General features: G+C 45.7%; 1 protein-coding gene across 1 annotated transcript in view; it reads left to right on the forward strand.

The window, feature by feature from the left end:
• Window positions 1-12,669, forward strand: part of LOC119167367 (uncharacterized) — a 40,722-nt gene extending 28,053 nt beyond the window's left edge. The window contains exons 4-5 of the mRNA XM_037418840.2: window positions 9,204-9,336; window positions 11,723-12,669. Of these exons, the coding sequence (XP_037274737.2) occupies window positions 9,204-9,336; window positions 11,723-11,978 (389 nt within the window). The 3' untranslated portion in view covers window positions 11,979-12,669. The remainder of the gene's footprint in view (window positions 1-9,203; window positions 9,337-11,722) is intronic.
• Window positions 12,670-18,177: the final 5,508 nt, after the last annotated feature.

The raw sequence follows: 18,177 nt of genomic DNA on the forward strand, positions 1-18,177 counted from the left end.
CAAGGTTCTCGGCCACCTTCTCAGCAAAGAAGGAATACGGCCCGACCCCGAGAAGTTTGCCGCTGTCCTCGATTTTCCTCGTCCACTACGTCAGAAGGACCTGCGCAGCTTTCTTGGGTTATCTTCTTACTTCCGGCGCTTCATACGTGGTTTCGCGGAACTTGCGTCTCCGCTCCATCAACTCCTCGCAAAGAACGTCCCCTTCATTTGGTCCGAAGACTGCGAAAGCGCTTTCACGGCATTGAAGCAAGCCCTCACGTCGGATCCGGTACTGTGCCACTTCGATTCCACCGCACCCACCATCCTTCACACCGACGCAAGTAGTCATGGTCTCGGTGCGGTACTCTTGCAGCGTGACAAAAACTCACGCGAACACGTCGTTGCTTACGCAAGTCGTGCTCTTACCGCTCCAGAAAAGAACTACGCTATCACAGAGCAGGAGTGCGTTTCTGTTGTTTGGGCAGTGCAAAGATTCCGACCATATCTTCACGGCCGTCATTTTACCGTCGTGACCGACCATAATGCCCTATGCTGGCTTTCATCGCTGAAAAACTTATCGGGTCGCCTTGGTCGCTGGGCGCTTCGCTTACAGGAGTATGATTTCGATGTCACCTATAGATCTGGGAAGAAGCATCAAGATGCTGATGCTCTATCGCGCTGTCCTTTGCCCAGCGGAAGCAATTCACCATCGATACTCCAAAACAACAGCACCTCTCCAATCGCAGCGCTAAGTTCATCACCTGCCACCCTATCCGTCCTTGTTTCACAACAACGTGTCGACCCATACTGCCGCACCATTGTTGACCGCTTGACCGGCTCTACTACTCCTCCAAACGCCAGACTTCGTCGACATCTTAAACAATTTAAGCTTGTCGGTGATGCTTTATGTCGCTACGTTTACCACATCGATGGCAACAAGTGGGTACCCGTCATCCCACGTTCTCTGCAACGTGAAGTTCTGGAAGCCTTTCATGATGATCCAACCGCTGCTCATCTAGGCTACCACAAGACATACGACAAAATACGAAGTTGTTGTTTTTGGCTTGGCCTCTCTTCAGCCGTCGCTAAGTACGTCGCCTCCTGTGTCCATTGCCAACGGCGAAAACGACCGACAACTGCTCCGGCTGGCTTAATGCAACCTCTTCCTTGTCCCGCCTCACCTTTTGAAGTCGTTGGAATCGACTTGTATGGCCCTCTTCCTATATCATCCAATGGGAATCGCTGGATTGTCACGGCGGTCGACCACCTTACCCGCTACGCAGAAACAGCTTCTATACCATCTGGGACTGCCACTGAGATCACCGATTTCTTTCTTCGCCACATCTTTTTGCGTCATGAAGCTCCACGCATTCTCCTCAGTGATCGTGGCAAATTCTTACTATCTTCCATTGTCGAGCAAGTTTTGCGTGCCTCGAACACTGTTCACAAGACCACTTCTAGCTACCACCCGCAGACCAACGGATTGACTGAACGGTTTCATCGGACCCTATCGGACATGATCGCCATGTACATTCACCCCAACCACACGAACTGGGATGCAATTCTACCCTTCGTGACATTCGCCTATAATACGTTGACATTCGCCTATAAGACGGTAGTGCGTTGAGCCGGCTGCTCAACGCACTACCGGCTTTTCTCCATTTTTTCTTGTCCATGGTCGCTCGCCGAGTTTCGCTCTGGATGTCTCTTTCCTTTCGGCCCCTGCACCCTCGACGGCTCCTTTCTCTGAGGAATTCCTATCTCGTCTCGCACACTGCCGTCACCAGGCCCGTGTTAACACCGGCCTCTCTCAAGACACTCGAAAATCTAGCTACGACTCGTCTCGCCGTGTTGTGAGTTTTTCCCCTGGTGACGAAGTTCTTCTATGGACTCCACTACGCGTCCCCGGCCTATGCGACAAATTCATCAGTCGCTTCATTGGGCCATACACGGTGGTCGAAAAGACATCTCCTGTCAATTACCGCGTTTCTCCTCTTAGCGCTAGTCCTGATCATCGTTGCCGAGGAACAGAGATAGTGCACGTATCTCGTTTAAAGCCTTATGCACGACGCATTTCATAATACTGTCAAGCGACCAGGCGGCCGCTTTCACTGCGCGGGGGAATTAGTGTGAGCGCGACAATCGAATGACTCTTTATTCTCTTTGTAATCATCATCACCTGTACTTCTTCTTCATCTAAGGATATCATCACCGGCGTGATTGAGCTCGAGCCTGGCCGAATAAACCGGTTCCTCACAATATATATATATATATATATATATATATATATATATATATATATATATATATATATATATATATATATATATATATATATATATATATATATATATGTCACTGCTTCTAATATCTTGGCTTCCCGTCTCCTATGATTAGCGATATTCTCAAAAAGGGTCACGATCGCGGAAAAACATAGGATGAATGATGAGGAGATGGTCAAAGTGTTAGGCGAAACACCACGTAATAACACCGTGACCCGTCGGTCTTTGGGTGCTTTCTACATTAGATAAATATCAGTGCCACTGAGCGTTCGTGAACAGTTCTAATCATGGACTCTCCCGGAGTTTCCTCATTTTTACCGCTCGACAGGGCGTTGCCCAGTTGGCACGCACGTTGAAAACAAGGTGAGGGCTCCTGGTCAGCGATGCGTTGCGAAACACACGGAGCCCGAACCACGCGTTTAACGACATGTTAATTCCACATCGAGCTACGAACGCCGAATTATAGCCTTGGCTGGCGACAAGAAAATGGTAGAAACAAGTTGAACGCAAAAAGTAAAGTTGAACATGATTTCTAACGCGACGAGCTCACGGAACAATAACGAAGAGATTCCAACAGCGCTGAATAACTTAAGCCAGTAGATTCGTCGCTTGGGGAGGCCGTCTCATCTTACACTGAGGAGGTCCGCTACTTACAACGGTGGAGCAAGACAGCCCCCTCGCGTTTTTCCCGAAATATGCGTGGTTGTTAGCTTTCTTAGCAGGTAAAAATGTTTAGGTTTCTCTGAGAATTTGTTTTCCTCAAAAGGTCGGGTTCGATATTTAAATACTTTCCTTTATGCATAAGCATTTCACTCTTTATGTATACCATGAAATAAACAGTTGTTAAACAGTGACTGACCTTATTGCGTTTTTAGATGCTTTCTCATTGAAAAAAAAAACAGGTTATCGACTGTGACATAACCAAACCCAAAGCCCCTGCGACTGCTGCGTGACAGGAGATGAGCAGTGACAAGGCAGCTGCTTTTTCCCCAACCACAGATGTGCAAGTGTGCAAAGATAGGCTTTACTTTAGGAAGATTTTCGCACGAAGCAGCACACTTTCAGCATGGTCAGAAAACGCGGCCGAGTGGTAGTTGAGGCTCCCGAGAACAAGCGAGCTGAATAATACAACACATCACGCCGCCAAGAATTCACAACTAGTCCTCAAATTCAGCTGAAAACCCCGTTCACTTTTCTTGATAAATTACGTTATGTACTGAAAAATCAATGTGTCACAATTCCAAGTAACACGCCATCCGTTGAGGTTTGCGTGCTCAGGAGTTATTGGGTACGCCGCGGGAGGCCGCGACGGGTCCGCTGATGCGTGCACGAACGCAAAGCCGCGCGTTCGAAGGAATAGAAAGAGAAAAATTGCTAAAATACACGAAGTGCGCCTGACGTATACCTTCTTCCCCTGTGAGGCGTGCCATTGCTACTTGCTTACCGTCCAGCACTTCCCTCGCGACAAGAGATTGATGATTGATAGGTATGTCAGCTTTAACGTCTCTTAACCACCACATCATTACGAGAGACGCCGTAGTGGAGGGCTCCGGAAATTTAGACCACCTGACGTTCCTTAACGTGCGCCCGAATCTGAGCACATGGGCTTACAGCATTCTCGCCTCCACCGAAAATGCAGCCTCCGCAAGCGGGATTTGATCCCGTGACCTGCGGGTCAGCAGCCGAGTAGCTTAGCCACTAGACCGCCGCGGCGGGGTACGAGACAAGAGAAGAGAGAAAGCAACCGCAGCGTGTGACAAATCTTTGTAATTCTTGCACTGCGTGGATTCTGAAAAGCTTGCGATCTCAATTGATGAGTCAATATGCTCCTTTACTGAATACATTCCATGGCTACTTGGAAGAGTGTTGCAGGACCTCTTTAAGAAATATTATCTGGGACGACCCCAAACCAATGACGTGATTACGAGGGACGCCTCTGTGGAGGGCTGCAGAGTTTTTAGCCGCTTCATGTTTTTGAACATGCGTTGAACTCACACAGTACATAGGCCTCCAGTACTTCACCGATAAACTTGTGGACGACAACGTACTTATGTTTGCGCCATGAAATCCGCATAAATGGTTCCCGAGTTGTCGAATAATGTTCACTTGCATCATTTGGCTTTATGTTGGGCTCTGAATAAGGGTTCCGGTTCAGTGGGACACCGAAGCGCCATTTCAAACGTTCCAGACCGGGTCATGTCTGAACGTTTCTCGCACCTGTATGAGTGCATGATGTGGGGTCTTCGTCCTTCGTCGCAGCCGAGGAGACATAAAAAACATTGCAAGCGTGGAAGCTCCCGCAATGGTTTGCTAGCAGTAGTGAAGTCAGGTTTTGCCCTTCAAAGATCTCAGCAACATGCTATTTTCTCGTGGTGCCTACTTGAACATACAGTGGCTTTGATTTATTAGTCTGAAGACTGCGGTAATTATAAATTAAAATATATTTGTTTCCAAAGAAATAATCCACCAAGACTAGTGTCGGTGACTTAATCTCCACTGAAATTTCGCGTCAATTCAAGGCTTACTAAAGAAAATTAGTATCCCGAGGACGCACTTTGAGTACTATCTGAATCTAAAAGACGGCGCCGTTAAACTTGTTGGACGTGCGAGAAAAACGCTCCTTTTCAATCATGCCAACATCTCATCATGCCCCTAGTCATTTGACTGTCGCAGCTGCGATCTTACGGTTGGCAGGGCTTCACACGGGGGCGAGAATTTCCACTCGAGCAATTTTTATAAACCTCCATGGTCGCAGCCAGCCATCTATTTAGAACAGTTCTCTAAAAGTAGCGATGAAAAGTAGAAAACATAATGTGCTTCTCCACGAAATGGTACGTGAGTAAACCGTCCAGAACGCATACTCATTCTAATAGCTCTTTTCACCGCGAAGCAGATAAAACAATCTTTGTAGCTGTCCTGTGTGACCGCAGACCTGAAGCGCGAGCACACAAGAACAAGAAAGACGACGACACAGTGTTACTTCTTCTTCCTTGTCGTTGTGTTCTGTAAGTACATTTCCAACAAGCCCATACATCAACCTTAATCCTGTGTAGTTTTATTGTCGGTTGAGATAGTTGTTCTTACAGAAAAATGAACGAATTATCTTCATATGGCCTCTTGCAGAAACTTTTTAACACTACGGGATTGCCTTTACTGTTTTTTTCCCAATACAGTAGAAGTTACTAAGCTGTCGATTCTTTTCAAATTCATGGCAGTGGCGAGACAAGTGCGCACCATCAGTGGTACTTCAGACTGTTGCTCGGGTAGCCGAACACAGATGTATGAACGTGCTTTTCTGATGTACAGTTGTCAGCAAGCTTAACACGAACGCTTCGAAGCGTGGCTAGGGCTAGTTCGATTGATGCCAGCGGCAAAGTGCTGGGCGATTTTTCTAGGATAATACCTCGGTAGGCCTGTATAGTATGCCGGCACGTATGGTTAGCATCTTGGCAAGAGAATCCAAACGTACGTGGTGCCAGCGTCAATCGAACTGCTGCAGGACACGTGGTGGAGCATTCGTGTTAAACGCGCTGACGGCTGTACAGTCGCAATTATTTTTAGAGGGAACATGGGAGCGCGTGGCTTTCGCTACTACTAGCGGCGTAAGGCAACACGTCAGAGTATCTGCGCGCATGCGCGAGGACGATCGCTTCTATTCGCGCGCATCACGCCACCGCAGCACTCGTGTGTCGTCTGCTAGCTGATTTTCGGCCTCACTGGGGACCGTATTATATGATAGAAACTGAAATTTGGCTGCTTTCAGTTAAAACGGCTTCATTTCCATGCATCCCACGTGACGTGGTTTTCGACTTATTTTCTTTTTCTGGCGTTTTTGTAGTCGTACAACGAACACACAAAGAAACGCAAACAGCGAAAGTGTCATTTGGTTCACATTTTGCCAAAGACTGATACGTTTGATGAAGCTGTATCAGTAATCTGGAGTAATTTCACGCAATGTTACACTAGTATTTTCTATAGCTCCGCTTTGAAAAACGAAAGCACTGCTGCCAATCTGGAGGGCACTGATGACTACTGCACTGGCACAAAGTATTGATGCGCTCGAAGATTCTGCCACTCTTGGCGAACCTTCAGTTTGACCGCTTGCAGTCGCCACGTGAACAGGGTGCCCTACCATAGCTGATTTAGTGTATATTCTCCTTATTTTCATAAATACTAATGCCTTTCAGAGGAACACCGCAATCTGGCGATTTTCTATGTGCTCGTTAACAACTTTCACAATGTCCACCAGCGCCAGGACATGCTGGAACACAGCAAGTGCAACAGAAAAGTGTACAGTTACAGATCCATGAAAATCCAGAGAAAGCCAGCTAAACATAACATATTTTCAAATTCATTTCGGAATTCCGTGGAACGTAATTGAAAATTATATACTGTTGCCATATTTAGGCACACAGCCTCCCTACGGCCATGCTCGTGCAGCAGAGGACACGCGCCAGCTCACCTGACACAATGCGCACAATGGCCGAATTCTCGCATCCAGGCCGCACTGCGCATGAGCGATGCATTTCACTGCCTGTTATATGGCAGGCCTGTGATATCACAGGCAGCGATATCATATCATATGCCTGTGATAGCGCTGTGACATCCGAAAGTCATGAGCTTCCACGTTCACTCTGAAGAAGATTGCGAGTGTACGTTGTTCCACAGGCTTACCAAATCGTCCGCAACATACGTGTGGTACATTTGGTCATAAGATTCCGTACAGTTTGAAAACTTGACGACATATTGAGCGCTAAGAGACAGGGACAGGAGAGAGTGGACACCACAATGCGCTAAGTTTGAAAACGTTTTATTTTGAATGAAGCTGCGCTAAGGCAAAAGCGAGAAGAACGAAGATGAGAAAGAAAAAAAAACGCCAGCTCCCAACCAAACCTGAAACATTCGCAATAATTTTGCTTCGGGAAAATAAACTTGGGGGCTTATTTCTGAATCGTCTTCGTTCTTCTCGTTTTTCACACTGCACCACATATTTCAAGTAACGGTGTGCCAACTAGCCTGACATAGCGTACTGTTTAAAATTCGGCTGATCCCACGAACCTGGGAATCAACGTTATGCGAAGCATGCGGAGCGAAGATGATTGATATGTGGGGTTCAACGCCCCAAAACCACCATTTGATTATGAGAGACGCCGTAGTGGAGGGCTCCGGAAATTTCGACCACCTGGGGTTCTTTAACGTGCACCCAAATTTGAGCACACGGGCCTACAACATTTCCGCCTCCATCAGAAATGCAGCCGCCGCAACCAGGATTGGAACCCGCGACCTGCGGGTCAGCAGCCGAGTACCTTAGCCACTAGACCACCACGGCGGGGCGCGGAGCGAAAATGACCATGTTGCATTTTTTTTAATTGAGCGACACGTCATGAAATGACGCTAAATATATGTACAATTGTTGCACGCCCAGACATATGTTGAAGATTTGCAGATGTTTATATAAGCAGTTGTTGGCACTTGCGCAACGATGTCAACTGGAACATGCGTACTTGCAACACTAGAAGTTGATATAAAGCGCTGATGCTCGCGAGAATGCTGGCCCTGGACCCTGCTACATAAATCAAATACTGCGCATGGCAACTAGCCACAATTGACGTTAACCGGACGTGACGGCTGTATCAGAGAAGTACATATGTAGTGTTTATAAAATTGGGTAGGCAGCACTGCAACCACTATTGACGTTTCACGAAAATTAGCTTCTATTTGAAAAGTAGTTTCGAGACCTGGCGTTGCTTTGTCGTAAAATGCTTCATTTCCACGCAGAATACTTAGGTTCAATTGCAGCTGGGACGCTGACATTTATTCTTTGCATTCGTCAGGCCAACGCTACCGATGTCGGGTAATTTCGAGTAATGACGAGAACAGCCATGGGCAATTTTAACTTGCCCATGGGTGCTCTTGTCGTTCCTGGGTAGATACTAAGTGTCAATCCCCTATGGCCCATGCCCGCATACCAGTGGCACATACCCGCCCATGGGCAAGTGCCACTGTCTGGCGGGAAGTGTTTGTGAAGGCACGCGACAAAATTGTGACAATATTTAATTGTTCACTAGCGCGTCATATTCGTCAATCTATCTTACCCTCCCATGCTAACTTTGGCTCCCGCCAAGTTAAGAGGTTAACTACGAAAGCACCCAAACTTAGCGGCTAGAAAGATAGATGGATAGATACGCTCAAAGTCGCAGAAGTTCGTTAAGAAATGCTTCGCATTTAGAAACATGCTAAATTCGCTGCGGTCCCTTCAGCGCCTGCTTTGGTGGCATTGCGCCTAAAGATGCAATTCATGTAATGAGCTTAGGTGGTGTCATTTCTTCAATATGGAGGCATATCAGTTCTGACGTAGTACGTGCCATTACATGCTGATTGTGGCGGTTAGTGCTAAGGAAGTTTCCAAATGTTAGCCAAAGAACTGGCGAGAACATGGAGCATGCGCATAGACAAAGACCGAATGACACTGTCATGCCTCTCGCCGCGGTTACATCGGCTGCCCTAGTCACCGCAGCAACCTGCACACCGCCGGGTCCCCAGACGAGAACAGGATCTCCCAGTACTCCCAGCTTGAGATGGCAGGTTGTCCCAGTGAGAGAGGATCAGCAGGGAATGTGGGAAAGAAACAACTGACCATGAGATAAACACCACTATTGTGCGCATTAAATTGGAATATCTTTGGGCTTCTTAATTCAGGTAATCCTTTAATACTACTTCGTCGTGTCATTCATTAGGTTTACCACATCGTAGAATGAGAAGACCTACATCACACAAATGTGCTGCAATCGGGATAGCTTGAAAGTGAGATGTATTAGATGCAAAGGTGTTGCGTTCCGACTTGAGGTACTGACATGATACTGATAATACTGCCTGCAACGCCGTGCTGTTCCACACTATTGACGGCTGTGTCTCACCTTGTTTGCTATGTCTCTATTGCAGTGTACTATAATGCCGTGAAGTGCCTGAACTCCGCTGGACCACAGCTGTACAAATGCATGGGGTCGCTCAGCGACTTGCTTCAACGTGGCACAAAAAGTGCACCACCGAAGGAGGTCATCCACTACGCCTGCTGGTAAGCTGAAATAACATTTATCAATGTGATAGCAATAATATGGACAGTCTCGGCTGGTTTTTTCCGCCACTGTAATTCACGTATATGTATAAGTATGTCCTTCCACCATTTCGCAGTACTCTTTAGATAATTGGATGTGCCCTCCGGGTTCAGACACTGTGTTCACAAGGGGGAAGGACCTTTCAGCAAGTGTACCTACTGGTGGAACAGGGAACACTTCTGTGGTACCTTGCGGTGAAAATCTGTACGAAGCGAAGCATTCAGTCAAGACTTGCTTGAGGGGACTGATTGATAAAAGATAAAAGGCTGTCCCTGCCAAAGACTCAACCACATCTGCATAATGTGACACAAACTTTGCATGGTAACCAACAAGACCAAGAAATAACTGCAATAATTTGGCACTGGTAGGAACTGGTGCATTCACAATGGCCTGAACTTTTGAATGATTAGCATGTAGCCTCCTGTCCACCACCTTTCCGGCCGGGCTCGTTTGCGAGCGCGCTTATCTGGGCAGCGAACAAGGGTGGGGGGGGGGGCGCTAATGGTTGCCGCGCCATCGCGGTAATGAGCAGTGCATGTCTCCTGCCCCCACAGCAGCTGGGAGCTTCTACGGGCTGCGCTCTCAGCACGAAATGTAGTGCGAAAGTCTGCCTAAAGCGGCCGTGTTCTCTCACACCAGTGTTTTGCAGGGTTACGTGAAATAAATGAGTTGACTTGTGAGCAAGAAGCGAGCCTTCTTGCTCACAAAAGTCTCATATTTACAACATTTTGCGAGTAGATGCACTTTTTCATGAGACACGAGAGTGCATCCGAAGAGCATAGGTAGAGCGCTCTTAGCACACGCATGACGCGCTACTTATACCTTCGGTCCGTACATGCACTTCTCGTCAAGCGTCTTTATCGGACGTAGACTGCGTGTTTTCGAGCGATGGCAAGTGAGCTTTCCCGTCACTGCGCGTGGGAGTGAAGTGAGCGCCACAGAGCCATCAAGTAGGCGCTCGAGTTCTAGCGGCTGGGTACGACGCAACAACGGACAAGGCTTGACTTCAAGGAACTTCGCCCCTAAAATTTATTTCTACAACATTCCGGCTGCGTTGTTTTCGCCCAATGGTTAAACATGCCTTGCTGATTGTTGCTGCTGGGATATCCTTGCAATACATGATTATGTTCTGAGTAGTTTCGAAACTTTTGTTGAAGCAGACACGTGCCAAATTCTTTTCTGAATACTGAGCTCACTACTTCTCATTCTTACAAAGACAGTGGTGATTTCATATAAAATAGTGCTAACCTTCCTTGAGTTATGATAAAAATTTAACTTTATGATTGCCAAGTTACTGTTGAGCAAGCATGCATGATTGAATAAAAAATACATCGAGTATGTCCTATATAAGACAGGGTGACGTGGCGCACGCTGCCAACTATTCATAATTGCAAGAATACAAAATATTGACCCTCACAAACGTAGCAAATAAGGTGAAACATTCTAAGTTTACATTATTGCAGATTAATCTAACAGCTAAGCCAAAACAAATTAACGTGAGCACGATGCTCACTCACGTAACACTGAAGCTTACACAAAGCACTGTCATCCAGGCACGCAGTATATATACAGGTGATGCGGTGATTCCGGCCAATTTTTATAACGTGGGATGCTCGAAAGAGTAGATTACGCATCCTTGTTCACCGAGATCTGTAAGCAACTGCACAACTTTCGCGAGATGACAATCGCATTCGATGATATTATTGTATAATGCTATTATTGTAAATATTGTATATTGCTTGTAACTATTGCTTATATGCTTTGTTGTTTCTAATCTTATATGCACGTTGTTTTTTGTCCTGTCATACCTCTTAGGCCATAAGATATAATCTTTTAACGCGTCCGGTTTTTTTGCTGTCTGCCAGGCTCTGCCACTCAAGCCACCAAATGGCTTTGGCAGGCCTAGTCACATGTTCTGTTTTATTTGAAGAAATAAAAAGTATTATTATTATTATTATTATTATTATTATTATTATTATAGTCTCATTGAACATTCGAAGACTGCGGTATTTCGTTCTCAAAAGACGGATGAGCACAATCATGAAACGATGGGAGCCCACTGAACACTGACGTCATGAGCAGGTCGGTAGGTAACTCCACCCTCGGAGAACATGGACGAGTGGGTACTGCAAGTGGGGCATCGGTGGTACTGAATAGACGGCTATTGCGCTTAGATCATCTGGGCGGGATCTCTCTGGACTTTTCAAGTTGTATTAGACAATAGTCGGTATTTCACCGTATAAAATTCATTTTATTTTCTGTTCGAGTAATTTTGTTTTCTTTATTTTAATCACGTATTGCAGAAATGAACTCTTCAACTAATGCCTGAACATTGATTGTTCGCAGTGGGTACCACGACGCATTGCAGTGCGTGGAAGATTCTGTTTCCAGCTGCGAAACAGAACACGGCAAGGAGTTCATGACGGGAAGCATGGAAAGCATCTTCGGCGAGACACTCAGCCTGGTGTGCGGCCAGTACTCCCGCGGCTCTGCTGCGTGCAAGAAGCTGCCGGTGCTGCCCGAACTCGCTGCCGACGAGACAAAGATCACCAACGTCATCGAGTTGGCCGTGAGAGTGGCTAGTTCACTGGGCAAGAACTAGGCGCCTGGACTTTCGACACCCACGCCTCACTGGGGTCCATGCCACACTTTCAACTTACATCATCTCTCTCATAACTCGGTCCTGTCTGTGGAACGTCCTGAAGCTCTACTGCCCAAAACTCTCTCCTGTTAGTGCCGAAGGGCTTCAAGGGGTCATGCCATTTTTCGAAAGCTCATGTCCCCATGCCATAAGCGGATGTGAAGTTCTTTAGACGAACGCTGGTAGCTTGTGGTGACGTACACCACACTCCTGTCACCTATAAGATTACAAGTTGTGGAGCGGGAAATTAGATCCCGTAACTAATGTTTCATGTGTGTGTGAGAGTGGGCGAGAACTCTTCAATGATAGGTTGATAAATCAGCCGACGTGTAGAAATCGGTAGCTCGATATTTAGCTATGGAATAGGTAGAGTGGTAAGACAGACTATTTTATGGCAGCTGGAGGAGCACTCGTTTAGCGTGCTTATAGCCAAAGCTGAGCTGCTTACCTGCGGGGAGGTAAAAACCAAAATACGTCCGAAAATTTCATGTTTAGAAACAGCCTCGACTCGACTACATAATCAGATTTCGTATTTGAAAAAAAAAAGTTCAAGCTGAGCTACCGTATAAGTATGGCCATGTTTTTACACAAGGTTCACGTGAGTGCAAGTCACGCCGTTGTAATGCGCAATAAAAAAGAGTATCTTTTTATACTTGAGCTATTCGACAATCACCTCTCCCAGCAATTAAGAAAGGAAACAACACGGGTGGGTCTATGGGGTCCACTTCACGCAGTTCCCGTTTTCAATCGCGCTCATTGATAGGCTACGTGGCATGAACGCAAACTGGTTTTGGATTTCTTTTGAACGCTTACTGTTTGCTAGTCTCCTGACAGAATCCTCCAATGGCCTGCATTTAACGCGTTCACCCGACATTCATAGAATTAGTTTACTGAGTTCAAAGAGCAGATGTACAGAAGGGCTGTGTTAACGTTCTGGGTGCATCACAGGAACTTGAACTTATGGCTATCGAATCGTTCATGTTAACGTGCACGCAGACGGTTGGGAGGGAGATCAATGAATTTGAGCAAGATGTCTCCTGGGCGTTGGATCAACAGAAAACGTTTCTAAAGCATCATGCAGTGTGAATGGTGTTACTGCAAGTATATAATTTCAATCTTAGAAAATTGTCACCAAATAAAAATGTGTACAACTCATTTAGACTCGCTTGTTCGTAACATGACCTGAAAACTCACTTGATCACATATACGAGCTTGTGACTTAGATATGCATCCTCAGTTTATGCAGACAAACGTGGTATAATTGATAGCTCAGCAGTCTCCAGTAATTAGTACTTTTAATTGAATCGGTAAAACTGAAATGAAAAAAAAAAGACTCCAAACCTCTAAGCCTATCTTTCGTAAGCACGCACAGTTTGTTTACACTGTGGACACAGCTGGGGTACCACGTAATGTCTTGCTCCACGCCATAGGGCCTACTGTTGTGTGGCCTCACGAGTGTACGCTTAGGCGCAAGACACGATACACCGGACGTGGAGTAGCAGACAATCATTGCTACCGCGTAGTTACTTGGCTGCGAGGTGATTGCATGAGCATTGGCACCGACCACCCAGTCAGCACTGTCGATAGGCAGATAAATTTTATGCCTTTCGGGTACTCGGTTTTAACAATATCTTGGTTTTAACGTACCAAAATCAAGATATGATTATGACAGACGCCTTAGTGGAGGGAACCGGAAATTACGACCACGTGCTGTTCTTTAACGTGCACAGCCATCCCACAGTACCCAAGCTTTTCCCATTCCACCTGCATCAAAATGACAGGAATCGAACTCACGACCTAGGTTCGGGTAAGCAGCCGCGCACCATAGCCCCTACATCACCTCGGTGGATGTTCCTTCAGGTAGGAGCACCAGTCATGCAATGAAAGTTCATTATCGTTAATACCAATATGACCATCTCGGTTGAACTACGTCTGTTCTAAAATATTTGGGCTTTGAAGATTGCGGTAACTATTTTACTAAGCAAGCCTTTCATCCTCCGCCCGTGCTTCACGTTCTCAGAAAGCTTACGACAGTGTGAATATCACAAAGACTACGGAACTTTTTAAATGGGAAACATTTCTTAGCAAACTTCAGCGACTTTGACCCTATCTATCTATCTATCTATCTATCTATCTATCTATCTATCTATCTATCTATCTATCTATCTATCTATCTATCTATCTATCTATCTATCTATCTATCTATCTATCTATCTATCTACCTATCTATCTATCTATCTATCTATCTATCTATCTATCTATCTATCTATCTATCTATCTATCTATCTATCTATATATCTAACTATCTATCTATCTATCTATCTATCTATCTATCTATCTACGAATTTTAGCTCTCCTGGCCATTTCGTTCGTGGTATCGAAACCGGAATTGGTATAAAATAACATGACGGTAAAATGAGCATAAGTGACTGGTAATGCTATGAAAATCAAGGCATGAATGTCATGGTTTACATTTCATGGTCTCGCTGCTTTTGCCATAATTTCTTTTACATGACATATTGCGAAATTGGTATGGTATGGCACGACTGCTGGAGGGGAAGATAAGCGCGCGCCCGCAGCTGTTTTTATGACAGGGAGAGTGAGAGCAAAGAGATAACATCTACTGGCGCGTGGACACCTACAGACGCTTGACATGCCCTAACTAAGAAATGCATTCGCATTTCAAAGATGAACCTTCCTACAAGCCGGTGTTCTCTTTTTCGACACTGCAAAATATGACGAGGAGAACAAGTTTGCAATAACTGTTGTCGACGCTCGTGGGAAGCTACTGGTTGGAGCATCAATTTGCATCGACCAGCCTTACTGAACGGTTGTAGCTAGAACGCCCTTCCTGTGTGTGTTTTCGTTTTTTTTATGAGTGTGCGTGCGTTTTTTTTTCTCTTTCTACCCCCTCTTTCTTGCCCCTACTTCCCTGCCCCCAGCGCTGGGTAGCAAACCAGATGCCAATATCTGGTTAACCTCCCGGCCTTTCCTTTCTTACTCTCTCTCTCTTGCACGAACAACGCTCAGGCGGTGGAACAGCTGTAGCCTTGGCCACATGCGTTACCGATGTTCCCACGACTAGAACGCTGACTCACGTATGACGGTCAGTCCTTTCCCTGCCCGACTAATGTAGCAACAAGCAGTGAGAATTGTTCATGAATCCTTTCACAACACCTCGGCCAATGAGCAGGGAGATCATAATTTTTTTTTGGCTTCCAGCTTAGGTTGATGGAGAATGCTAATCAAGCAGGGTGTAATATCAATAGGCGAGCTCACTGTCTAGCGCGAGATTTCTCAAAACGCTTGTTGATACGCCTCAATTATTCTCCTCAACTGTACCCCCCCCCCCCCCCCCAAGATCCGCCATTCACATTGCACGAGATTACCTCGCATTACAAATTAAACAGTACAATACCTTGACCTCCCCCCTCCCTAGTGACAAGCTGAATAGGGGGCAGTCGGTCAAGTTGAAATTATTGCAGACGAGAACGTATTCCAGCTCAAGACACATTTACTTGTCTTGATCTTGATTTTCCGCAGTCCTGCTCTGAATGCGGGAATGCGTCTGGCTTTCTGGATTTATGTTCTGGGTGTGCCTATTCACTGCGGACTTCAGTCATCACAATCAGATCAAGTGAAAAAAAAAACTGTTCGCAGTTCGGACATCACTCTTCAACTGCGAACTGTACAAAGGGCGTGGGAAGATGCCCAGAGTCAGCGCCTCCCTGTTCCGTCTTGATTGGATGCACAGACTTGATGGGGAGCCCTAGGGCTCTCTAAGTTGTTTTCTGCGGACAAATAAAGAAAGTTCTTTTCACGTCATGTCACTCCTATTAAGGCAAACTCGTAATATCTGTGTGCTTTTTTTTTTCAATTAACCGTAAACCCCCGTATTGGTAGCGCAAGAGGGCCACATATGACACGTGACATTGGACGCGATCATGACATAGCAAGCTAATGCAGCTTACTATAATTCGATATTACACTTCAATGGCGACATATAAAAATTCATAACTCGAACCAACAACCCAGCAAAGCTTGTGTGTAACAGCAGTGATTAAAAACATCCCAGAGCTGCCTAGCAATTTTCTTAGGGCAAACAAACACAGAAATAACCATCACAGATTTCAGTTGTCGCCGTGCACTATTTATATTATCGATGCCAGCAAGCAAGGTTCAACCTAAGAAGGCTCGACGCGTCGAAATGTGGCCGATTTATGAAAAGAAGCCACGATAGCTTTGCGTGCATCATTTTTTCACCAATGTGTTTGAACTTCCCCGTTAAATACCTGTTTTCTTTCTCCTGTTCACTTTTACAGGAAAAGACGTGCTAATTGAAGCAGGTGTTTAAGACTTCCTACCGCAGGCCTAGCGGGAGATCTCTTAACCACGCAGTGTGCAAGTAGCGACTACATGGCCAACACAGTATGAATGACGTGACGTCACTTCGTTGCTGCGATAGAGGCGTGCAACATGGGGGGCCAGTGAGGCGGTTTTACATCAGCTCGAAACACCCCATGAAGTTGACACATGGCATGCTCTCAGTGCCGTGGTATAATGCTACACCCCGGATGTCACTAGTTTTCTCAGAGTACCTTCACTCTCTGACTTCTTTCTCGAATGCCTTGTCGACATGGCGTAAGAAATTGCTGATGAAAATGCAGAGAAAGTGAAAGCGGAAAAAAAAATACTGAGGTCAAGAACGTGTTCTGTGGCCTTATCCAGCGAAGCGTTCTTATTACAGTGGTGATATCTGGAAATGTAGCAACACCACAAAGAAACTCTCTCTCTCTCTCTCTCTCTCTGACACACACACACACACACGCACGCACGCACACTGAGAAAGAAACTTGATGATGTTTGAAATGTATGACAGAGCTCATGTCGGTCTTGAGAGAGTGGGGTGAAATTCCACTGATAATACAGGGTACAGCTGCACTTGTACGTTTTGTACAAGAAAGTAGCTAATGAACGCTTGTGTTCTACAACTTTTCTCTCCTTTTTCTTCTTTTTCTCATATTTTTGAGGCCAGCCGTGCAACAAAATGACAGGAAAGCTTTCAACGAAAAGCTATAGGTGGGGTGTGCGTCTGGCACCTGCAATGAGTTGAGTCCTACGCTTTGATAGTGATTTACTTTCGACGCTCTCATTTGAAAGCTGCTTTTTTGTAGGATCGAAGAACGTATGTTCAAGGCAGTTAATGCCCTCAGCAGGCCATCGCTCCACGACACTTCAAGTAGCTCCATGGCCACATTCATTTAGATATGGTGCTCCTACCAGACGTTCGTAAAGTGTGGATGGTGGAATCAACTATAGCGATTTTGATTTGAAAATGACTGAAAAGTTGATGTGGATGAGATATTCACATGAACATCAATAGCCCTTTCAGTTCACTGAACAACGAAGAGTTGAACACTAAATTATTCGATAGACGCAAACATTCTTAGTTTTTTCGCTTCTCTCTTTAACACCGAGGTGTTTAATGCCGGGGTCCACAATGACCTCAGTGACGTATTTCCATGGCGCTAATGGCGTCGAAAAAGTGTACAGAGTCATATGTCGGAGAAAGAAAGTGTTAATATTCATACTGGAATAACCATATTAAGTAAAATACTTCAATCCCACCAGCAATTCTAATCCTTTTTTTAACAAAATACACCATTTGCAATGTTGACGAAATACCCACAAATTGGCAAATCCCACGTACAGTGGGAATCAATGATATGCGAAGCACGAATTAGGAAAGTCGATATGTCATTTTAAAGTGAACACAACGTCAAGAGCCAGACTTTAAATTATGCCGTACACGACTTCTATGCCATGATTATCATGTTTGGACGTGTCAGTTACCTTCGTCATCTATTCACGTCCCGCGATACGAAATATAGTATCACGTGAAGTGATATGTGGAGCTAGCGACGTTGCTTGTTGGAGACGTTGGAAGAAGTCAATAATACTGTAGTGCAGCGCAAAAAAAAAAAAACAGACACCAAACTAGCGTCAAACGAGCGAGAAAGATAACGAGGACACAGCGCGTGCTCTTGTTCTATCACTCGTCTGGTGCCTGTTTTTTGCTCTGCGCTACATTATGATGCAGCTAGCTAAACGGCCACGTGCACGCTGTGAGCGTAAATGAAGTCATGTTTTACATGACAGC

The sequence above is a fragment of the Rhipicephalus microplus genome, chromosome 6, assembly GCF_043290135.1.
Source record: "Rhipicephalus microplus isolate Deutch F79 chromosome 6, USDA_Rmic, whole genome shotgun sequence".
Classification (NCBI taxonomy): domain Eukaryota; kingdom Metazoa; phylum Arthropoda; class Arachnida; order Ixodida; family Ixodidae; genus Rhipicephalus; species Rhipicephalus microplus.